Consider the following 21,931-nt stretch of genomic DNA (forward strand, 5'->3'; position numbering starts at 1 on the left):
TATCTCACTGTTACGCGCAGCGCCCCCATGCGACGATTTTCACAATTTATATAATATTGATGCTGGCCCTTTTCTCTCCGCGTATTTGCGCCATGTTCGTAGGAAAGGAACCGCAAGTCATTAGATATGATCGGCTCACACTGAAATACCGCCCTCCTCAAAGTCTTATCTTCTATCTTTGTTTTCTTTTGAAATCCATCGTATACTGGCTCAGTATTGACCACTGTGAGTAAAGCCATTAAAACGCCGCGGACTGCCTTCACGGGGCCCCCACTAGTTCCATAGGAAAGTGCACATGTGACGTCATCAGTACAGAGGCTTATTACTGGTCCGGAACCTCATGTGGACCAATTGAATTGGTGACTTGGGTTAGGGTCAACCATTCCATGTCCACATAGAGTGCGTTCGATTACTTCCCCGAGCTTACTCGCGCCTGGCTCCTCGCGTGATGACAGACATGCGCAGTGGCGCTAAATAAACGAACGGTTTCGGGTAAAGTTTCGTGCAAGACCTGGAAACATGGGCGTCGCCAGGATTTGTTCTAGAGGGGGGGAAACATATTTTCCTGCATTTCTCAACATATTCTCGATTTATCAGTTTTAGAGGGGGGCAGGGACATTTTGCCCCTTTTTTTCTTCTTTTTGTTTTCTTTTTGTTTTTCGTTTTACTTTTTCGGGGGGGGGGGGGCTGCGCCACCGTTGCCCCCCTTCGCCAACACCCATGGCCGGAAAAATGAATTTTGACATAACACAGGCTGCATCCGAATCAGTAAACTGTCTAGAGCACGTCCACGCCCAGAGAAAATACGCGGGGACGTACGCGCTGACAGTGATTCGTAGAGGTAGCTCCGTGCATAGAGCTACATGGGTTTTGTAGCTCTGGGCTCCGTTGAAGGGTGGGTTATCCGTGGAAGGGTATCCAATTCGTTAGTAAGGCCCAAAAAAAAGTTTGCGGTTTCTTGTAAGCGCGCGTCGCCGTAGCCATGCGCGTCGGCAAAATGAAATTTTCAATAAAAGATGATGTCTCAAAACCGCCAAACTCACTGGTTTGACTGGAATCCTGCTGCTGCAGGGGGTTATGATCGAGAATAAGCTGTATGTGGCCTCTCTGGACTCCCATTTGAACTGAGTTTAGTCGGGCACCATTTGCAGTCATCAGCCGACATTTGAAGCATAAAAAAAACAGGTAAAAAAAAAAAAACGCGTCGCCGCACCACTTTTTGGGCAAGCTCCATACCAGAAACCGGAGACTTTTTTGGCCTAAAAGCGTCATACACGCACGCACACCACTGATAACTAGCGCCCATTGGATAAACGCTCGAGGTGCGTTAGCTTCCGGTTCCGTTCGTGCTATGCTACGCATGATTGAATTGAAATGACGTCACACTAACATGCAGGGGTGGATCAAAGTTTGGATCAAGGGGGGGGGGTAGCTGCCAAATGGGGGTTTGGCAAGCATTTGCTGTGTTTTATTACCGGATTGTCCTATTTTTGGGCGGCCCAAGAGGGGAGTTTAGACGCCCTTCCTAACCAGAGTAGATCCGCCACAGGCATTTAAACCGCAACCGCGGTGACCCTGCAAGGGCATGTATTAAAGGATCCTCATCCTCGCTCTTTATTCGTGTTTCGCTCGTACCCGTCCCATATTGAATCTAGAAACAAACTCCCGCAGGCGCAGTTCTAGAGCCATTTTTTTTGGGGGGGGGGAGGCTTGCAGGGTGGATCCAGAAATTGTTTTAGGGAGGCGTGCTGAAATGTAGACCAGTTATTTTTTCCGGACACTTAGGCCTCCGAAAATCATTACGGGGCGGGGAGGGGGCGGTCCTGCCATATTTTCAATGGCGAGCGCTGATAAAAACCTTCAATCGGGCACACAATATTAACTAAAAGTGTACAAATGCACCCTTCTCACGACTATTTATTGAGGGGGAGACCGTTCGCATGTACGTCACATTCATACATATTGCTAGCGCATTTTTTATGGAATTTTTGGGGTTTTTTTGGGGGGGGGCTAGACAAATTAGGCTAAAGCCCCCGCCCCCCCCCCCCCCCCCCCCCGCAGAACCGCCACTGAACTCTCGTACACAATAGCATCCATTCATCACAGTGTTATTTCCTCGTTTTGATATTGTGCATTTGAAGAGATGCGTGTAATTATAGTTATCGTGTTAATCATACATACACATTGTGTAAACTAAAAACAAGACCAAGAACAACAGGAAGATAACTTAAGCTTGAACAACCCGACGAAATAGAAACTTTAGAGTAAAGTAAACTTTCGGTTTGTTTTGCATTTACATAGGGAGTTGAAGCATTAATAATACTGCAATGCGGAAACGTTGATTTCAAAGCCGCTTATGCAGAAGCCTTATCGCGGGACAATGTTCAAGACCACTTTTATACGAATTTAGTTAGCTATGTGCGGTTTCCCTGAATCGTTAATACATTTCAGATTTTATGTCTTTCCACTATATATAAGATCCACCCATGAAGACCAAATTAAAACAATAACAAATTTATAACAAAATCATGAGCAACATGAAAATAAAGGCCTGCCCGCAATGCATGTACACTGTTTAAAGGACTCATTACATTCCATATGGTTTTACAATCTGATAATAATAGTATGCAACATAGAACACCGCACCTGTACTATATCCCTGATTCTATATTCAAGATTTTGTGAATGTTTTGTGACTCAAGTGCAACAGCCGTCGCAAGGCCCCCGCAAAATAGAAACAATTACTGTTCCTATTCAAAAGTCTCCTTACCTTAAAAGCATTGGTTCATTCCTGTGTTATATATAGCTTCGTTTAATGGCAAAGACCCACCCCAGTCCCATCCCCATCCTGGCATCCTAGATCCGACGACGATTTCATGTGCATGTATTAAGTATAGAACATTCGGGATAAGCATCGATCTTCAAGGCAAGGTTCTTTGTCGTACTTTCTAAAATTAATTTCGGTTGGTGCCATGTATGTACATTTTTAACCAAAAGTAAGCAGCGACCTTTATTACATGTACGTCATCAGTCATGTCATGTCTGTCTTTACACTGTTATTTCGGTTGTGTACTATATGAACCTAGCAACCAGTTGTGTAAAAAGAAAATGAACAACTTGTGTAATATTTTACGCAAGTTGTATAAACAACTGTTTACGCATCTGGTTGCAAGGTTCATATAGTACACAACCGTTTGATTTTTACACAACCGAAATAACAGTGTACCCCGCAGAGTCGTGACCTTTGACGTGAACCTCTAAGTCGCGCGGGGTACTACCGAAGTGGTTAATTAAATGTAGACGGTTTCATGCCCAATCAACTATCACACAAATATCTAGAATTGCATTTTGAAGCAGGTGCAAGGGACTTTACGAACTACGTACTGCAGAAAACGGGTCCGTTTTTTGTGAACCGAGGCCTAGGTTCCTATTCTGTCGGTTACACTGAAAGAAAGGAACCCTTTGTTATAATAGAGCCTCGTGTCAAATACAAACGTATAATCATTTAGGCCAAAAAAAAGTCTCCGGTTTCTGGTATGGAGAGCTTGCCCAAAAAGTGGTGCGGCGACACGGCTTCTTCTTTTTTTTTACCTGTTTTTTTTTTGCTTCAAATGTCGGCTGATGACTGCAAAAGGTGCCCGACTAAACTTAGTGCAAATATATGGGAGTCTAGAGAGGCCACATAAAGCTTATTCTCGATCATAACCCCATCTAAAAACACGTTAAAACTGTGCAGCAGCAGGATTTCAGTCAAACCAGTGAGTTTGGCGGTTTTGAGACATCATGGCTACGGCGACGCGCGCGCATACCAGAAACCGGAGACTTTTTGGGGGGGCCTTAAGTTAGTAACTTAAGAATTATTTCAACCAGGAAATAACTAAGTGGAGCTACATATTAATTCTACACGAACAACTATGGTGGCCCTGAAGGGACATCGCATATCGCAAACGTGTGCGCATACGTATGCGATGTCGCGAAATTTATCGCGAATGTGTGCGCACACGTATGCGATGTCGCAAAATTTATCGCGAATATGTGCGCACACGTATGCGATGTCGCGAAATTTATCGCGAATATATGCGCACACGTATGCGATGTCGTGAAATTAATCGCGAATATGTGCGCACACGTATGCGATGTCGCAAAATTTATTGCGAATATGTGCGCACACGTATGCGATGTCGCGAAATTTATCGCGAATATGTGCGCACACGTATGCGATGTCGCGAAATTTATCGCGAATATGTGCGCACACGTATGCGATGTCGTGAAACAATTCGCGAATATGTGCGCACACGTATGCGAATGTGATTGCAATGTCGTGAATTTTATTGCATACCTTGTCGCATACCTTTCAGTAAAATTCCTAATGAACTGGGGAGTTGTAGCAGCTAGTCTGGAATCTAGACGTTCTGTTAGATATAAATAGGGTCTGACTAATAAACCTTCGCGCGCACGCTGTTCCTCGTGCAATCGTTACTACTAGTACTGTCGAGCGCAAACTTGCTACTTGCGCAACTTTGAAATTTGCGCGCGCAAGTTTGAAATTTCAAAGTTGCGGAAGTAGCAAGTTTGCACTCGACAGTACTAGTACTAGTAGTAACGATTGCACGAGGAACAGCGTGCGCGCGAAGGTTTATTAGTCAGACCCTATTTATATCTAACAGAACGTCTAGATTCCAGACTAGCTGCTACAACTCCCCAGTTCATTAGGAATTTTACTGAAAGGTATGCGACAAGGTATGCAATAAAATTCACGACATTGCAAACAAATTTGCATACGTGTGCGCACATATTCGCGAATTGTTTCACGACATCGCATACGTGTGCGCACATATTCGCGATAAATTTCGCGACATCGCATACGTGTGCGCACATATTCGCGATAAATTTTGCGACATTGCATACGTGTGCGCACACATTCGCGATAAATTTCGCGACATCGCATACGTATGCGCACACGTTTGCGATATGCGATGTCCCTTTAGGGCCACCATAAACAACCGCTTTGTTGTAAGGGTACATGATAACTGTACAACACGGTACAAAGGTTCCGTAAATAAACTATACTGCCGTATACGCAGTTACATTGTTTCTTGCACAAGATAGTGAACACGGGTGACACATAAGGATCGTCGAATTTTCTGGTTTCCTTCTGAAGCACTGATCACAACAATTGTCCATGAGAAAAGGAAACATTCACTTGTAGATGAGGACATGGCGTCATTGTGCCTTTGCCGCCTAAGAGACGTCGTGCTGCCGGCCTTGTTCTTGTGTGCTGTCTTACTCCCCAATAAAGGTAGGATTTTGAGTGAATTTAGTCTTATCTCTCACAATGGCTAACCGGATATAACATTTTAATATTTCATTATTATCATTAAACCCTAAGAGAACTGTACAACTGCTCAGAATTCTCGCTTGGCCCTAAATTGCGAATGTATTTGTGGGTTTTCGGGAGCGGTTGTAGCTTCTTCAGTTTTTCCGTATAATCATGAATTTGTGAATTATTCAAGTGTTGCGCTCCACTTTTAATGCACCAATTAGTTTGTGATTTATGATGCAACCTATGTAACATTCAAAAATATGCTGGAAATTTTGATATTGAAGTTTATATTTTTGTACTTCACATTAGCCCTGCTGAACAGTTTTTAAGGCCAAGTTATACATTTTTTTAAAGAACCATAAAATCGAACATTGTAACTTGATAGAGATTTTTGCCGCGTCTAGTGTGGAAACTCTATATTTATGAACCATTCTCTTAAAATCTCATTGTTAACCATTTGGGTTGCCATTATCCAGTGGCGTAGGGCCTATCCAGACGGGGGGCAGGGGGCACCTTTCCCCCGGCGGATTTTTTTGAAAGATATTTTTTGAGTAACTATTTCCATAAAAGATTATAGAGTTCTTATAATGAACAAAACAAAAACAAGCTCCATTAGAATGTGCTGTGAAAATGGGCATATATTTGCCAGTATGCATAATAATGGTCAGATTCGAAGAGTGTCGCCTTTTGGAAGACGGGTACCAGCCCCCCCCCCCCCCTCTCTTGCTTTTTGATTTTGGAGGCCAAGTGTCTGGGGGAAAAAAACACATGTCTACATTTCGATGCGGAATGGCGAGTGCGGTCCCCCCCCCCACCCCACACACACACCCACACACATCAAAAGCTGGATACACACTATTGATTCATTATCATGTTTTACAAAATATTTCGATTTGCCGTCATCTATCAAAGCGCGGTCGCTGTTAGTTCAGTACATTGTATTATACAAATAATGAATGTTTGTGATTGCAATGGTAAGAATAATTTCGTGAGGTGAAGATGATATGTTCCATTCCATGAGGCGAGGCCGAGTGGAATGGAACATTTTATCTGTTACAATTTATCTGTTCCATTGCACGAACGTGAAACATTCTTTATTTGTTTTATATAACACCTGAATAAATCCTTGTCATCTGATTGGTTGACTTTTAATAGCCAATTTATTCGGGTAAAAAACTGTTGAAAAGTTCGACAAGTTTATCATATTTAATTTATGCAAACTGTTCCACAGGTTGAGAACAATCATATTCAATTTATCTCGATTTGAAACAGCGCCACCACCACACCAGCGGCAGTGACACTGTGCAATGGAAGTTCTATTCAGCGTGCAATAGACTTCCATTGCACTGTGCGCTGTGCGCCAAATAATTGCGGGACAAATAATTCAATGACATGTGATCAACGATCCACCAATCAGATGACTGGGATTAATGCAGGTGTTGTATAAAATATAAACACATACATTTGACTTTTAAAAAATCACGAACTTGCACCTTGCCGATTACTGCTTAGATCAGCTTTATAGAGTGTACAAGCTGGTTTACCAGATCATAGATCGGGTAGGGCGTAGTGTTGGGGATGAAAATGTGGGGAGTTAAATGTAAATGGGGGATATAGTTGGTGAGACATGCAGTTAAAGAATAGCAATTTCTGTGGTGTGATCTGAGGCAATTTCTGATCACTAAAACCAATTTGAGCGAAAGATCATCTGTGAAAGTTTTGAGTTTTGAGTAATTGAATCAGCTACATGTATTCTGAGCATTAGAATCATTATTGTAGGCTACAATATTTTTATTCGGGGAAGAAAAAGTGTGGGGGGGACCAAACAATGTCCCCCCTCAAAGTGTGTGTGTGTGGGGGGGTCCCCTGTCCCCCGTCGATTTACGCACATGATAATTATGTACCATGGCAACTGTCTGTAAATGTTGCCGTTCGTCTGTTAAATTGGCTTTTTGTGAGGCAGTCGCATTTGGAAAACGTAGTGAAAAGGTTACTGTAGTACACAGGCGAAGGCTGGTTGTACAGTTTGACAATAAATCATAATGCAATAAAAAGTGAAGGTGTCATTTAAAATGAAAATGTTGAGTGTTACCAAAAAATTACAAACGGTCTGAATCATGGAGGAAGGTCATAATTAAGTTTCAGTATTGGACTCTTCAACAAACGTAAACTTGAACTTCTTACAATTTGCGAGACCGTCTGCGATTCAACTTTTATTCAAGTTGGTTCAACCATCTATATATAAGAGCAAGTTTTACTCGGCCTCCGAGAAATGTTTGCTTCTGAAAGGATCCGAGACCGCGGCGATCCTTCGTTGACCTAAAACAGACCCCCGAAATTATAACACGACACTGAATTATACCATGGAGGAATTCTTATTCCTCCATGATTATACGTGGCGGGCAGCGAACTCACAACGCTCAGCCTTGGTGGTGGAAGCATGGAGCTGTAAACACATTATGGAAGCAACAGCACTCTACACGTCACATGCTTGCGCTTCAAATAGCGAGCACCGTAGACCCAACCTCGTTTCCAGGGTGTGGAGCAGGCTGCAGTACGCGTTGCCATCGACAGTTTTGCATAGCCCGGAAATACTACGCAGTGTAGACTTTCGATTGGTCAGACCGCGCAAGGCATACTTAATGTGTAGTCCTTCTGAGTATTCGTTGCACTCGGCGCAGGGGCGGCAAGCGAAGCATATGAAAGAATAGGAGCACTTGGTGGCCACGCACCATGGAGAAAAAATATTTTACCAAGGTCACCCCATCCACAATTTGGTGAACGCTTTTGCAGAATGGCCGAGTAGAACACGTAAACGCAACCCCTACGTTGACCTCGCTGACCTCGCACAGTCTAGACACGCAGAAAAAGCCAGAACAGGGGGCGGCCAGGCAGTCAACGTGAAAGCGCACACGACGGCAAATTCCTGCGCAAAACGCAGTCACGAAAAATCGACTAAACGGATCGCCGGTCCGTACGGGAAAATCAGGACGACCCGAAGCGTCCGACCCGGCGGAAGACACCCTCCGCATTTTTCCACGGACGTGGAGCGATTTTGGCGCCGCGGGAGCCCGCGGGAGCCCGCGGGAGCCCGCGGTCTCGGATCCTTTCATGAGCAAACATCGTCTCGGAGGCCGAGTTAAACTCTCTCTTATATATATAGATAAACATGTATACATGTAGGGAAAACAAAAAATACAAATAATAGCTCCTATTGTGTTTAATAACAACTTATATACTCTTAAAGAATGATTATTTATCAACACAATGCTGTTTTCTCTATTTCATTCGGACACCTACATTTAGAGATATGGACAGGGGATGATATGTCAATGTGGTCCAATTTGCAGTAAAGTGGATGAAAGGAGATTAACATGACAGCAATCTCTCTGTTGGCCAACTTACCTATTGTTCTTTGCCAATCAATAGTTAATTGGAACCTATGATTCATTGATTATGCAACTCGTTTACATAATCATTGGAGAATAAGTTTAGGCTGTTCCAAATCAATACTCAATCATTCTTGAAGCGTAAATAAAGTTATTATTAAAGAAAATAGGAGCTAGTATTTTTTTAAAAATTCTCTAAATGTATATTTAAAAAAATCATACACACTGTAGTTGCAAGTTTGTCTGTTTGCTAGCGTGTTCTCAGAGTGTGGTAAACCCGTTATCACGCGTGCTTATGACACATGATAAGACTTGTTAGACCGGCTGTGTAAGAACCTAGTACATCAACTTCGTCCCCAGGGTGTCAAGCAGAACGCGCCAGCTACTACCTGCTCTCTCACCCTGGTATTGGATCATTTGCATGTGCAAGATTTTTGAACACGTATGTAAATGAGAATAGTCTGGTGCCTGCCTGTGCGTTGCATTTTTGTTTGTTTTTGTATGCGGCGTCTGGGGTATAAACAGAATCAATTCGTTACAGCGCGAGCATGGCGTGAGTTACGAAAACACGATTTTTGAAATCAAACTGTTACGATCTTAACGAGACAACATGCAGTATCACATTTCATATTAATATGAACAAGTTGAAAAAGAAATGCATATTTTCGAGAAGGCGTGGACGAATAATCGCGAAAATACGTACTGCACGTTGTGAATAACAACACCAAGTGCACCATATAAATCCATTTGTAGCCAATTGCGGTATCGAATCAAGATACATGCAAGAAGAAAGTTTGCTATCCAGTGCTTACTATTGGGAACGAGGCTGGAAACAAAGAAGCACTGGGGACGAGGTTGCCTATTACATGTATGTGACTGTAACGGGCCAAGCAGGGCGGGGCGTGGGGTCAAGCAGGGCGGGGCGTGGGGTCAAGCAGGGCGGGGCGTGGGGCCACGAACGACCAAAAGAATAACAACCAGCAAGCACTCGGCAGACTTCAGGGGTGCCTCCCGGATTTACTTTTGTTTTAATACACAATAAATCAAATAACTATTTACACACATTTATAAAGAGCAAACTATCAAAAGCAACTAAATTATAGGTTTGAATGACACTTACAAGTTCTAAGACCCAATACGCGCACCAGTACCTGCAATGTACACCCGACCAGAAAGGCATCAAAGGAATTCAACAAAATGTATGAAGCGCAAATCCTGAGCTGCACGCGGCGAACGGATACCTGTCTTTGTTACATGACTATACAAAATGAAAGACTGTGATTCAGATTATAGGTTTTTTTATGTCACACATGAAATTGAAAGTGCAAAACATATTTCCGTAGGCTTTGCGCATAACTCTTTACATGCGGGTCACGAAATGTATCATTGATAACTGGAAATTATCAATGATTTGCCTGGAAAGTTTACTTTACAGTTGAAATAAAATTGGTAGACAACGACTGTTACCACTTGTTCTTTTGTTTATGCTAAGTGGGGGAAACTGAAGTTACCACACAGCCATGGGCGTCGCAAGGGGGAGGCAAGGGGGCACTCCCCCCCCCCCCCGAAAACAAAACCAAAAAAAGAGGGGAAAAAAGGAACAAGAGGTGCGGAGCCATATTGATGTTAATTTGATGGGGGGTGGGGGTAGCGCAAATGCTCCCCTGCTCACGCTCGGAAAAATTATGAATAAAGAATATAACGAAAAAGTTAAGGATTTTTTTTGGAAAAAAAAATTTGCCCCCCGGAAAAAATCCGGTGACTCCCATGCACACAGCCCTATAATTCAAGATTAATTGAAAATTTCATGGAACTAAAATAGCTATTTTGATACATATTATTGTACCCAAGGGCCCCAAGTAAGTGTTAACATTAGCAAATAGGGTTTCCACGTTGTAAACGTTGAAAAGGTTTCCTTTTGTAGTCTCCCCACAAGGCGGACTCGAGACAAAATGATTTGACAATAATCTTCACATTCCTGGGAAAAACAATTAGAGCGATTTGTACGAAAGTAGCAGATACTTGTTTGAAATGCACCTGTCATCATTCTAAAGCGAATCTTAAACAAAGCAATACAATTTGTTTTTGATATATTTCGTGTATACAGCCGTCTTGATGCTGTCCCAAGAATGAGAATGAGGCTTTACGAAATCGCCTTCGTGTGGGTATACCAAGCGCGATATGAGACAAAGGGGTACCCCCCCCCAAAAAAAAAAATCTCCCTATACCCTATGTAAACCCTAGACAATTGTTACCTAACACACCACCTATATATATCTCAAAAGAATTCCTGAGATTCTGGTAACACAATAACCAACACAAAGGAGAAGAGTCCCTCCGTCTCATATCGCGCTACATATGTGTGTGGCAGAATTTCAAATGCATTCTTATATGAACTGAAAGTATGGACACTGTTTACTTTAATCATATCCTTTAACACAGGTCTGGCCCTCAATCTGCGGGACAAGCCGACTAATCAGAGTACAACTACTGATTCAGCTGATTCGCTTCCGGAGAATGCAGTAGATGGCAATTTATACACCATTTCATACACAAGTAAACGTTATTTCTTTTAAAAATGGGAATCATGCATTGTTATATACTGGTAATAATGGGCGCCGATCAGGTATTCAGGTGGGGACGGGGGTGTTGACATCCCCACATATACACACGCACCCAGCTCGTTTCTACTATACACATGAGGACCTGCCCCTTTCCTTCTTTTGTTCCCTTTTGTTTGTACTGCAACTTTTTCTCAACAGCTCCCAAGGTTACTACACGTTAAGGTTAGCACACGAAAATCTCCCGAGGACCTGGGTCCTCGAGCCCATTGAAATCGCTCACATCCCATTGTCCCATGTCCTCAGTCTGAATGGATAACCAACCTACCCATATATGTTTACGTTACATACCTGGTGTGGACATTTCTCTGTTTCGTGTAGTTAAGAAAAACCTGTGGGAAAAAAATCATTTTACGCACACTGTGAAAAATCTTTCAACTCATTTTTTTTTACTATGATACCCTTGAGTGTTCCTCTTCATTTTGCGACTAATAACCCAAAATGCCTCTAAACCTGTTTTCCAGAGAGGGGGAAACACTGTGTGGACGTGGGCAAGTCCACACAACGTCGCTGCTACCTGGATTATGTGGACCTCTTTTGTTCGGAAGTCCACACAGTGAATGTAATGCTTGTTAACTTTATGCAGAAGTGATCTACGCCCATGCTGGCAGTGTGACATACAAGGTTGCCTTTCCACCATATATTTTTCATTACTTCTCAGTTCTTAGGATAGAAGCTCAAGTTTTAGATGCGGGATTTTAATATAAAAACTTCAAAATGTGTCAGATAGAATTTTCCATTCCACGAGTCGAAGTGAAATGGAATCCCCCAAATCAAAGGTGATTTGTGAGTCCACGAGGGGACGATACTTACCTGTTAAACCTTACATTTGCATATTTCTCTAGCCTAAGGCTCCCAATCGCTAGCGTTTTATGCCACAGTAAATAGCGCCATCAGCGCCCAGGCCCTCTGTACCCGCATCAGTCTGGTACCCTCGCCTCTTTATCTCTATCGCGAGCACTTAGTAATCCCTGCCAGCTGAGCCCCAAGTGGGGAAAGGAGGGTGGGAGGTAAGTATCAGGTAAGTATCGTCCCCTCATGGACTCACAAATCACCTTTGATTTTGGGGAGTCCACTTCTGGGACTCTCTTACCTGTTAAACCTTACATTTGCATAGATTAGCACCGTCTATAGGAGGAGGGCTAGGGCGAGGCTGCCATAGGTACTACTGTTCTAAGCACTACCAGGATTAGATTGGTATGTCCCCTCGTGTCCTCACAAAAATTGATAGGTAGATATTACCAAAGTATGTGGAAAAGAACTCACCTACTACAGGTATATGGAGTTCCAGTCGACTAGGTGTTGGAGGCAGTCAACCTGTCCTGACGGTTGGTATGAGATGCCATGACAGCCGAGCTACTCGTCCCGTTTGACCTTCTGAGACTAGAACGTCCTTCAGGTAGCACGAGGCGAAGGTTGATGGCGTTTTCCAAGCAGCTGCCTGTAGAATGTTTGGTAGTGGAACGCCTTTCAAAAATGCCCATGATGTCGTTAATGCTCTTGTGTCATGAGCATTGGCAGTGTTCTCTGAATGTGTAGGCCAATCTGGTACAGAAGGGTCAATTGTCCTAACTATCCATCGGGAGATCGTGTCCCGTGATGCCCCTGAATAAGGCTGAGTTGTCGTAATGAACAGCAGGGTGGTCTCACCCCTGAGAGGCTTAGTTCGGGAGCAATACCACTTGAGGGCCCGAACCGGACACCAGCGTTTGTCATCTCGGATTGAGGTTTCATCTCCGGAATAAAAATATCAGATGGTTGGAAAGTTGATGACTGATTCTTTGTCAGGAACATTTTATGAGGAATCAGTCGAACTCCATGTGGTTCCCATCGTACATGACCCTGTTCTATGGTAAGGGCATGCAACTCACTGCGTCTCCTGGCTGTAGCTGCTGCTATCAGGAAAACTGTTTTTAACGTCAAGTTTAGCAGAGAGGCGTTAGCAAGGTGCTCATTTAATTATGACGGCTTCGTCAATGCCGACAGAACTGACCCCAAGTCCCAAGAAGGTATCGTTGTCGCGGAGGGCGACTGACAAACATACCCCGGTGCAGATGTTTTAAGAGGATGCTGTTTGAAACTGGTGATCCGTCAGAAAAACCTGTATGAACTGCCGCTATTGCGGAACGGTAGCCTCGAACTGTGGAAACAGAGAGGCCTTGCGTAAACCGTTCCATGAGGAAATCACTGATTTGTCCTACAGATGCTGTGGATGGATCAACAGACTTATCTCTGCACCATGTATAATAATGTCGTAGTGGGCTGTTATATGACTGTCGTGTTGAGGCCCTACGACTTTGGGCAGCAATGGTGGAAGCATTTGCCGAAAGTCCTGCTGCTCGGATAGACTGCTCGACAATAGCCAACACGTCACGTGAAGTGTCTCTGGCTCTGGCGGTAGGATTTTAGAGCGGGGTTGAGCCAGAAGATCTACTCTCCGAGGCAGTATTATTGGTGTGTGAATCAGAAGATTGACTATCTTCTGAAACCAAGGCTGACGGGGCCAGAATAGGGCGATGAGGATTATTTTGCAATGTTCCGACTCTATCTTCCTCAGGACCTTCGGAAGGAGAGAGATTGGTGGAAATGCGTATCCGAACATGTTTGTCCAGCTTATGGAAAGGGCGTCCATTGCCCACGCATGGGGATCGGGACTTTGTGCGCAGTATACCGGCAGATGGTTGTTGGAGGCCGACGCAAACAGATCTGTGTGCGGGCGATCGAGCCTTTGGAAAGAATGTTCTGGACTAAAGTTGGATGTAGTGTCAATTCTGTCGGGATTATTTTCCCTCTGGAGAGAGAATCTGCAATGAAGTTCAGCTTGCCAGCAATGTGAAGTGCCGTCAACGTTATGTCGTTCGTGATGCACCACATTAGGAGATCCCAAGTGTGTAGACAAAGCTGAGGGGACCGTGTGCCTCCTTGACGGTTTATGTAGGAGACAACGGTGGAGTTGTCGGACTTTACTAGCACTGCGTGCCCTTTTATCTTGCGCTGGAAGTGCATCAGTGCTTTTCTGACAGCCAGTAGCTCGAGGACGTTGATATGGAGGATCCTCTTGTCTGGGTTCCAATTCCACGCAACTGATTCTGTGCCGATGCCGAGATGCCCCCCCCCCAGCCGTGGTCGGAAGCATCCGTCATTCAGGTCATTTTCGGTTTGGTTGTTCAAAAGAAAGACAGACCTATGTTGAGGTTGGATGGATTCAGCCACCAACGTAGATGTGGTTGAATATCTTGAACGACTGGTACGAGATGAGTTATTGAATGCAGTTTTGGCCGATAGTGGGCAAGGAGATGGAGCTGAATGGGTCGCAGCCTTAGTCAGCACCACGGAACTATGTCCACCATACTGGCCATGAGCCCCAGAAGACGTAACCATGCTATGGCCGGGGCTATTTTGGCAGGCAGGAAAAGTGTTACTCACTCTATTAGGTTGTGAATTCTTTCCTGTGTAGGCACAGCAACGCCCTGCAGGAGATCCAACTCGGCACCTAAATAGACTGGCCGTTCCAGATGAGACTTTTTCTGATTTATCAGAAAGCCCAACCGGACTGCTAGATCTTGCGTTAGACTGATTGCCCTTAGAGTCTCGTCTCTGGTTGAGCCCACGACGAGCCAATCGTCGAGGTAAACAAAAATCTGAATGTTCCTTTTCCGCAGAATTGATGCAACAGTTTTTGCTATTCTTGTAAACACCTTTGGGGCTGTTGAAAGACCAAACGGAAGGCAACTGAACTCGTAAGTTTTCCCGTCGTACCGAAACCGCAGGAAATGAACATGGTCCTTTGAAATTGGAACGTGTAGGTATGCATCCTGTAACTAGTGAGGATGCCCAAGCTGATACCTTTAGAGCATCGAGGACTGTACGCAGCGTCTCTATCCTGAATCTTTTGGGCCGTATATACTTGTTTAAGGGTTTCAGATTCAGTGTGGGACGCCACTCGCCGGGGTTCTTCTTTGGTGTTAGGAAGAATGACGAGTGGAATCCGTGCCTGGTATCTCCCCGTTGAACCAGGTGAATTGCCTGTTATGGAGTAGGGTCTGAATTTCGTTTTCTAGTGCAAGGCGTTTTTGCTTGTCTGTTGGAATAGGAGTTGGATGTGGAGTAAAGCCCGATGGGGTGTGCTTGTAAATTCTAATGCATACCCCTGCCTTACGGTGTCCTGTACCCACTTGTCTTGACAGAAAACGGCTCAAATCCTTGCGAAATGTCTGAGACGGCCTCCTACTGGCCCGGTGTAGTAGGCCGTAGTAGTTGAATAGTCATTTACGCAAGGATCCCCGGCGGTAGCCTCCATAACTTGATTTAGGCTAGGGAGTGTATGAGGGTCGAAAGGTGCGCTCTCGCGACCCGGTGGTGGATGAACTGGATGGATTTAATTTATCCGGATCCTGTGGACTAGGTTTGGATGTGAAGGCACGGCCACGCCCACGAAAGGGCTTCAAAGGCTTACGGGGAAACCGCTGGCTACCAGTACTAGCAGGTTGTTTATTCCCCCTAACAGATGTGGTGCTTGCGCTTGTAGGCTTTCGCAGATTTATTTTGTCTGTAGCCTCCAAACGTTTGGCCTCGGCCCCCATGGCCTCTTGAAACTCCCCATTGAACAAATCTGTTCCCAAAAGGGGAAGTGATTCAAGGCGTGCCCTTGCTCCCTCGGATGGGAGAAAAATGGCATCCAGAACATTGGCACTACGAGCTGTAGTAGCACACATGGACACTCGGACAAACTGGTCGATGCAAATATGGAGACAATCGTCCAAGCAACGAAATGCTGGTTCTGTTGTCTCAGGAGATACCGGAGAGTCTGCTTCACAAGAATAGACAAGAAACTCAGACAAAAGCTGCAGAATACAAGACACTCGCAACCCTGCTCGGGATGCTGTGTCAACTTTTGCAAGAGTGTCCTCCATTTTATTTCTTTCACGGCTGACAAATGGAGATTTACGTGACGTACGGCCAGTAGAATCAGCCGCGATTTTATCTTTGACCTTATCTGACATAGCCGGGACTGAAAGAAATTCCTCAAAATCAGACCGCGGTACCCGAAACGGCCGTGTATCCTTCGTCGCTTACCGCCGCTAATGTCTTGATCCGATTGGCACAAGATCGATCAATCGGAAAGACCGGGAAATCCTGAGTCCGGGAGTCAGCCGGGCCCGTACGTTTTTTGTAGGATCGGCGGCCACTTTCATCTGGCGTCGGTTCGTCGGCCGATGATATGTTGAGCACTCTGACCATGTCTTTCATCAATACCCGTAATCTTTGGTCAGAAGCGGAAAGAGGTAACGAAATGGCAGACTCGTCGTTGGACGAGACGACCGTGGGAATTTTAGGCATTTCGCCCTCCCCCCCGGCACTCGGGCTCAGCGGATTGATCTTTGTGACCCTCAGCTGAAGCCGATTGTTTGTCTACGGCTGCACGGGGACGTGGACGGTTGTCAGAATCCGAAGATAAATTATCGGAGGGAAAAACTGACATCTGATCACCTGACTCATGATCCTTTGAAAGGCTAACAGTAATAGGTTCGTTGACCGAAGTTTGCCCAGTCGGTTTAGGAACAAACGATGTTATCGTGGCCGATAACTGCTGCAACCCTGTAACAACATATGTTTTATGCTGTTAGATCGAGAGCTCCGGCGACGCGAGCGTCGGGAGCCCGAAGAATAGCTCGAGACGGACTCCACCGAAGAGGAACTGGAGCTATAATAACGGCGCCGGGGTTTCTTGTGATGGCGATGCTTACCCTTCGAAACAGTATTTCTCCGGCTCCGGTGAGTCCCGGGCGACCTGGTTTCCATCCTGGTCGGATCTGTATCCCGGAAATTATCCGGATCATCTCGGTCCAGCGTGATATTTCCGGCACTGGGGGCTAAGTGCGCGGAGGACGTCTGCTCGTCCCCGATTCGGCCCACTTTCTTACCGCACGCTTTGCCGGAAGTCGGGACTAGGGGTCCGGAAGGAGCCACCATGTTATCCCTCTCCGGGGCACCGGTGCTAGAGGCCCGGAAGGCATAGCTCCGGACCCGGCGGCGTGGTCCGATTTTTTGCTTTTTTTCACCGGGAGTAGGGGCTAGAGGCACGGCAGGTGTAGCCCTATTCCCTGCGCCCGGTGTACCGGAGGCTAGAGGCCCGGAAAGCGTGTTTCCGGTACATGGGTGGCTTGGTCGGCTGCTGTCTGAAGTACGCATGGGGACTGGAGGCCCGGAAGGCGCACCCCCAGCGTGTTTGGTATTCTTATCGTGGGCCAGAGGCCCGGAAAGCGTGTCCCCGGTAAACGACTTAGGTGTTTCCGATTTTTTTTTCTTGGTCGATCGTTTGCGTTGTGATGACCCGGGAGAATTACTCACTGCCGAGTCCACCGATGGCGACCGTGAATTAAGCCAAGCCGAAACTGCGTCCCATTCGTCTTCTCCCAGAGTATGGCATACCTCGCATGTATGTTCTGGGGTGCATGAACGGCAACGTGGGCATAAATCATGAGCGTCCACACGTGCCCGGAGTTTAATGCAGCGACAAGCGCCGCACATAACAAAATTAGGTGGAGTAATGACGTGCTTAGCCTCGCGTGACTCTGCCATGATTCTACAACGAACCGATGGAACTGGTGATTTTCCAGTAACGAAAACAGCAAAAATATATCCAAGGAGTGGTATTTTTCTTCACAAAAAAATGAAAAGACGACACACACTTTGGGTACAACTAATTTTAATGTTACTTTAATCGATACTTAGCAATATACGGAAGGAAAAGGCAAATTCTTCGGGAGCTTGAGAAAACTACGTCTCACTCGTGTGAGCGCTAGAGAAAAAGAGGACGAGGGTACCAGACTGATGAGGGTACAGAGGGCCTGGGCGCTGAAAGCGCTATTTACTGTGGTATAAAACGCTAGCGATTGGGAGCCTTGGGCGAGAAATATGCAAATGTAAGGCTTAACAGGTAAGAGAGTCCCAGAAGTGGACTTGAATGGTACATTACACCATCAGTCACTGAATAAAATTACTATTTCCACTGCATGAATATAAAACATTCATTATTTGTTTTATAAAAAAAAACCTGAATGAATCCAAAAGGGTGACGTCAAAAGTGTGACCGTGCAATGGAACTTCTATTTACCGTGGAATGGATCTTCTATTTTTGCCGTGCGGCCGGGCCGTGGGTTGGGACAAATACTTCAATGACACGTGATCAACGACACACCAATGACGGGGATTAATTCAGGTGTTGCATAACAGATATTATTTAGGCTATTTCGGAAAGGGGTTATTGTAATTTGTATCAATTGCAATAGAAAATTGCACAAAATAATCATTTATTGTCCTTTATTCCAGCAGAGATGTTGTATTATATAAGCTTCTGAATTTGGTTCTTTCCGTCATTCATCCCTTTTGCTGAGGGCCACATTGTCCGAACACATCAAAACGAATAACCGAAAAATGTCTCACTAAAAACGCCCCGCATAATGAATTTACAGGGGTTACACAATATCTCACATTCGATTAATTTCATAATTACGGATGATTTTGACGTAATGAATTGATGTCCACTGTGATTGTGCAAGCCAACAAATATGGATGTCGTGTACATTTCGAATTTGACGATTGTCTGGGTTTTGCCGTATGGTCATCCACAGTCCCCCACTCGCCGACACAGATTCACGCCATTGGGACGAGGTAATTATGTACTGTGCACGGATATATTATTTGTTATAGATGATGCCCCGAATCAGTGGTGGAGAGTAGATCTTGAAGCTATCTACTGCTTGAAGAAAATTACAATAATCAACAGAGTCGATGGCTATGGTAAGTTTTCTATACATGTCTTCCAAGCCACGCTCGTCGATTGGAAAACAAAATTCTCCATTTTGGCGTTCGCCTTCAGCATTATCCATCCAATTTTTATCGCAGTGTATATACGAACAATCCATTTCCTTTCCAGATATGGGGCTATTTCGATGTGCAGTTCAGTCAGAATTTATGTTAAACATAAAAGTGATGCGTTTTGTCATTAATTCAATTTAACCAAACTAACTCAGGTGTGCATTTACATCCGAGGGTAAATGTTTTTAGTCGGAAATCGGTTGTGCACAATACGAGATTCGAAATAAATTTTTCGAGAAATACATTTTAAAACGTCTAAAAACACAAAACTGTTGATTAAAGCTTTTTACCAACAAAAAATAAATATTAAAACAAATCTAACTTTATAGAGTCCATTATTGGGGTTCTTGAATAACCAGGAACGTGCAAAGCCCGTGGGTCCAAATAATTCCCATTACTTTACGGCGTTACAAAATTAATTACTTGCAGGTAAAAGATTGGCAGGTGCTGTAGTGCGGGCTGGTTTGGATCCATCAGATTTCTCACAGAACACACAGATAGGAGATGCAGTCAGAAGAACTCAGGCAACTAACGGAGCAACGATTGATTTCATCGCGGATCCCATCGTCTCCGCTAGATACGTCAGTGTGCAAAAAACGAATGGTATTCTGAGCCTGGCCGAAGTCATGGTGGTGGAAATCCAAGACACTTCTACTGTTGAAGGTAAGACGAATGCAAATGTTTGCAAGCAAAGACAGAATAATAATTTGTTTTGACGATTCGTCTTATAGTTACGAGGAAAATGACATCGTGGTTCACGATATATTTAATATCTTCAACATTTTGCATAATGAAAATTTGCCGGGGAAATAAAAATATATAACTTTCAACAACAGATTCCAAACTTCAAATATGATGAAATATTTAGCATTTTTAGCTACTATGAATCTTTAACGGATTACCAAGAGTATCAAATTCCCAAGAGTGTTGCATTTTGGAATATTTTATTGATGGAATATATATTTTTCGTTACATTCCTGTATTGGATTTGAATAATTCATTATAGCATTTTGATGAGAACGTTGAAACGGCTTAAAATAATTGTAAAATACATTTAAGTGCCACAACCTCAAATGTAGTATATTAAACTAAAGAGGACATTTTATTTGAGTGGTGCGCTTACTATGTGAAACATTGCAAGCAATATCCCTTGATATGTTTTGTTTTCCGAGAAAAATCCTTTAAAGATTTTTGATGAGAATTTTATTTGTCCCACTCGAGCAGACCTAGGCAGCAACGGCAGTATATTTAAACATTTTTTGTATCAATTTAACTCCCCAGATATCGGTGTAGATTTTACTCTGGTTGCTAACCCCGCTCGTATTGGCCAGACTGGAGACGACGCTGCAGTCATCCAAGCTTACAAGGGTCCTAACTATGCCTCCGCTGGGATAATCTTCGGCAGACAACTGACCACAGGAGGTAGCAATGTCGAACTACCAGCAGGATCGATGGTTGTGGATGATCCACAGACGATATGTGCAGTTACACTGTCCAGTACGTTACCTGAATCAGCGGGGATTGACCGAACGGGTGTGTTCTACGCTCAAGCTGTCCAAAATGAAAATGTGACCAGGATACAGACAATCATATTAAACAAAGATGGTAAGCTGATATGACGGCAAGGAAACGTTGCAGTCGGATATCAAGCACTGCCTATTATTTCAAATATACATCCATCTATTGTCTTTGCTCTTCTTCGCTCACTGGTTTTATTTAGTTGTATTTACAGATTATGGAGCTGGGGAAGTTTTCCTCACAAAAGATTGTAACAGGTGAGTTTTCATGGTCATTACTCATTATTGCGATGTTTTGTGATTTCATTGCAGACGGCACAGTCCATACACGACCTACACAGCGAACACAGATTGCTAATATCGGAGAGTCGGTGGCACTACAGATGGAGAATGTGAATTCATCTGCTAACAGCAACTACAGATGGAAGCATAATGGCGATGACACAGCACGGAACAGCGAGCTAAGTGTGAATATCAGTAACGCTGCTGTAGATGATGGAGGAATATACAGCTGCTTCGTCTCTGGCCAAGAAAGTCAACAACAACATGGATTCATGAGACTTATTGTGAGAGGTATTTCTTTAGCATTTCTGCCTATAACTGCCTCAAAGTATAAGATTTTGTTTTCTAAATATCATTATTGCGATCATTCTACACATGTATATACAGGTTGTGCCGCAGGAATGTGGGGCCAGGATTCATGTCAGAACACATGTCGTCGATGCTACAATGGAGGTATCTGTGATGACAAGACGGGAACGTGTATCTGCGCTCCAGGATTCAGCGGAGAATATTGCCAGCAAGGTAACAATAAACATATGATATTGATATTAAGTTTTCTTCTTGTGTAACAAATATTTTGTTTCCGTTTAACCTTTTAATTTTAATTCTGGTGATGTCGTTCTCTGACATTCAGTTCACGGGCGTCACATCTTTGGCCAGAATGCTAGTCATACCTGTTCTGATAGCGCTGATCCACACAACGACGCTTGCCGGGGTCGTTTGTTTTGTCTTCCTGATCCTTACGGATGCTCCTGTGCTGCTGGGTATATGGGACTAGACTGTATGCAAGGTATTATGGAATTATCAAAAACTTGTCCACTATTTCGTGTTGGGTACTCGTTGATATTTATATTCAGTCCAAGAATCTGCAGATTGCCAACAAACTAACTACTTTTTTTCTAATTTGGCTTTTTCTTC

General features: G+C 44.2%; 1 protein-coding gene across 1 annotated transcript in view; it reads left to right on the forward strand.

Moving 5' to 3' along the window:
* The first annotated feature begins 732 nt into the window (after window positions 1–732).
* The window catches only part of LOC119736748 (receptor-type tyrosine-protein phosphatase kappa-like), a 35,771-nt gene continuing 14,572 nt past the window's right edge, over window positions 733–21,931 (forward strand). The window contains exons 1-9 of the mRNA XM_038210759.1: window positions 733–841; window positions 11,155–11,268; window positions 14,038–14,057; window positions 19,064–19,136; window positions 19,644–19,877; window positions 20,496–20,819; window positions 21,044–21,304; window positions 21,401–21,535; window positions 21,648–21,803. Of these exons, the coding sequence (XP_038066687.1) occupies window positions 733–841; window positions 11,155–11,268; window positions 14,038–14,057; window positions 19,064–19,136; window positions 19,644–19,877; window positions 20,496–20,819; window positions 21,044–21,304; window positions 21,401–21,535; window positions 21,648–21,803 (1,426 nt within the window). The remainder of the gene's footprint in view (window positions 842–11,154; window positions 11,269–14,037; window positions 14,058–19,063; window positions 19,137–19,643; window positions 19,878–20,495; window positions 20,820–21,043; window positions 21,305–21,400; window positions 21,536–21,647; window positions 21,804–21,931) is intronic.

Source organism: Patiria miniata, unplaced genomic scaffold (assembly GCF_015706575.1).
Source record: "Patiria miniata isolate m_02_andy unplaced genomic scaffold, ASM1570657v1 HiC_scaffold_3, whole genome shotgun sequence".
In the NCBI taxonomy this organism is placed as follows: domain Eukaryota; kingdom Metazoa; phylum Echinodermata; class Asteroidea; order Valvatida; family Asterinidae; genus Patiria; species Patiria miniata.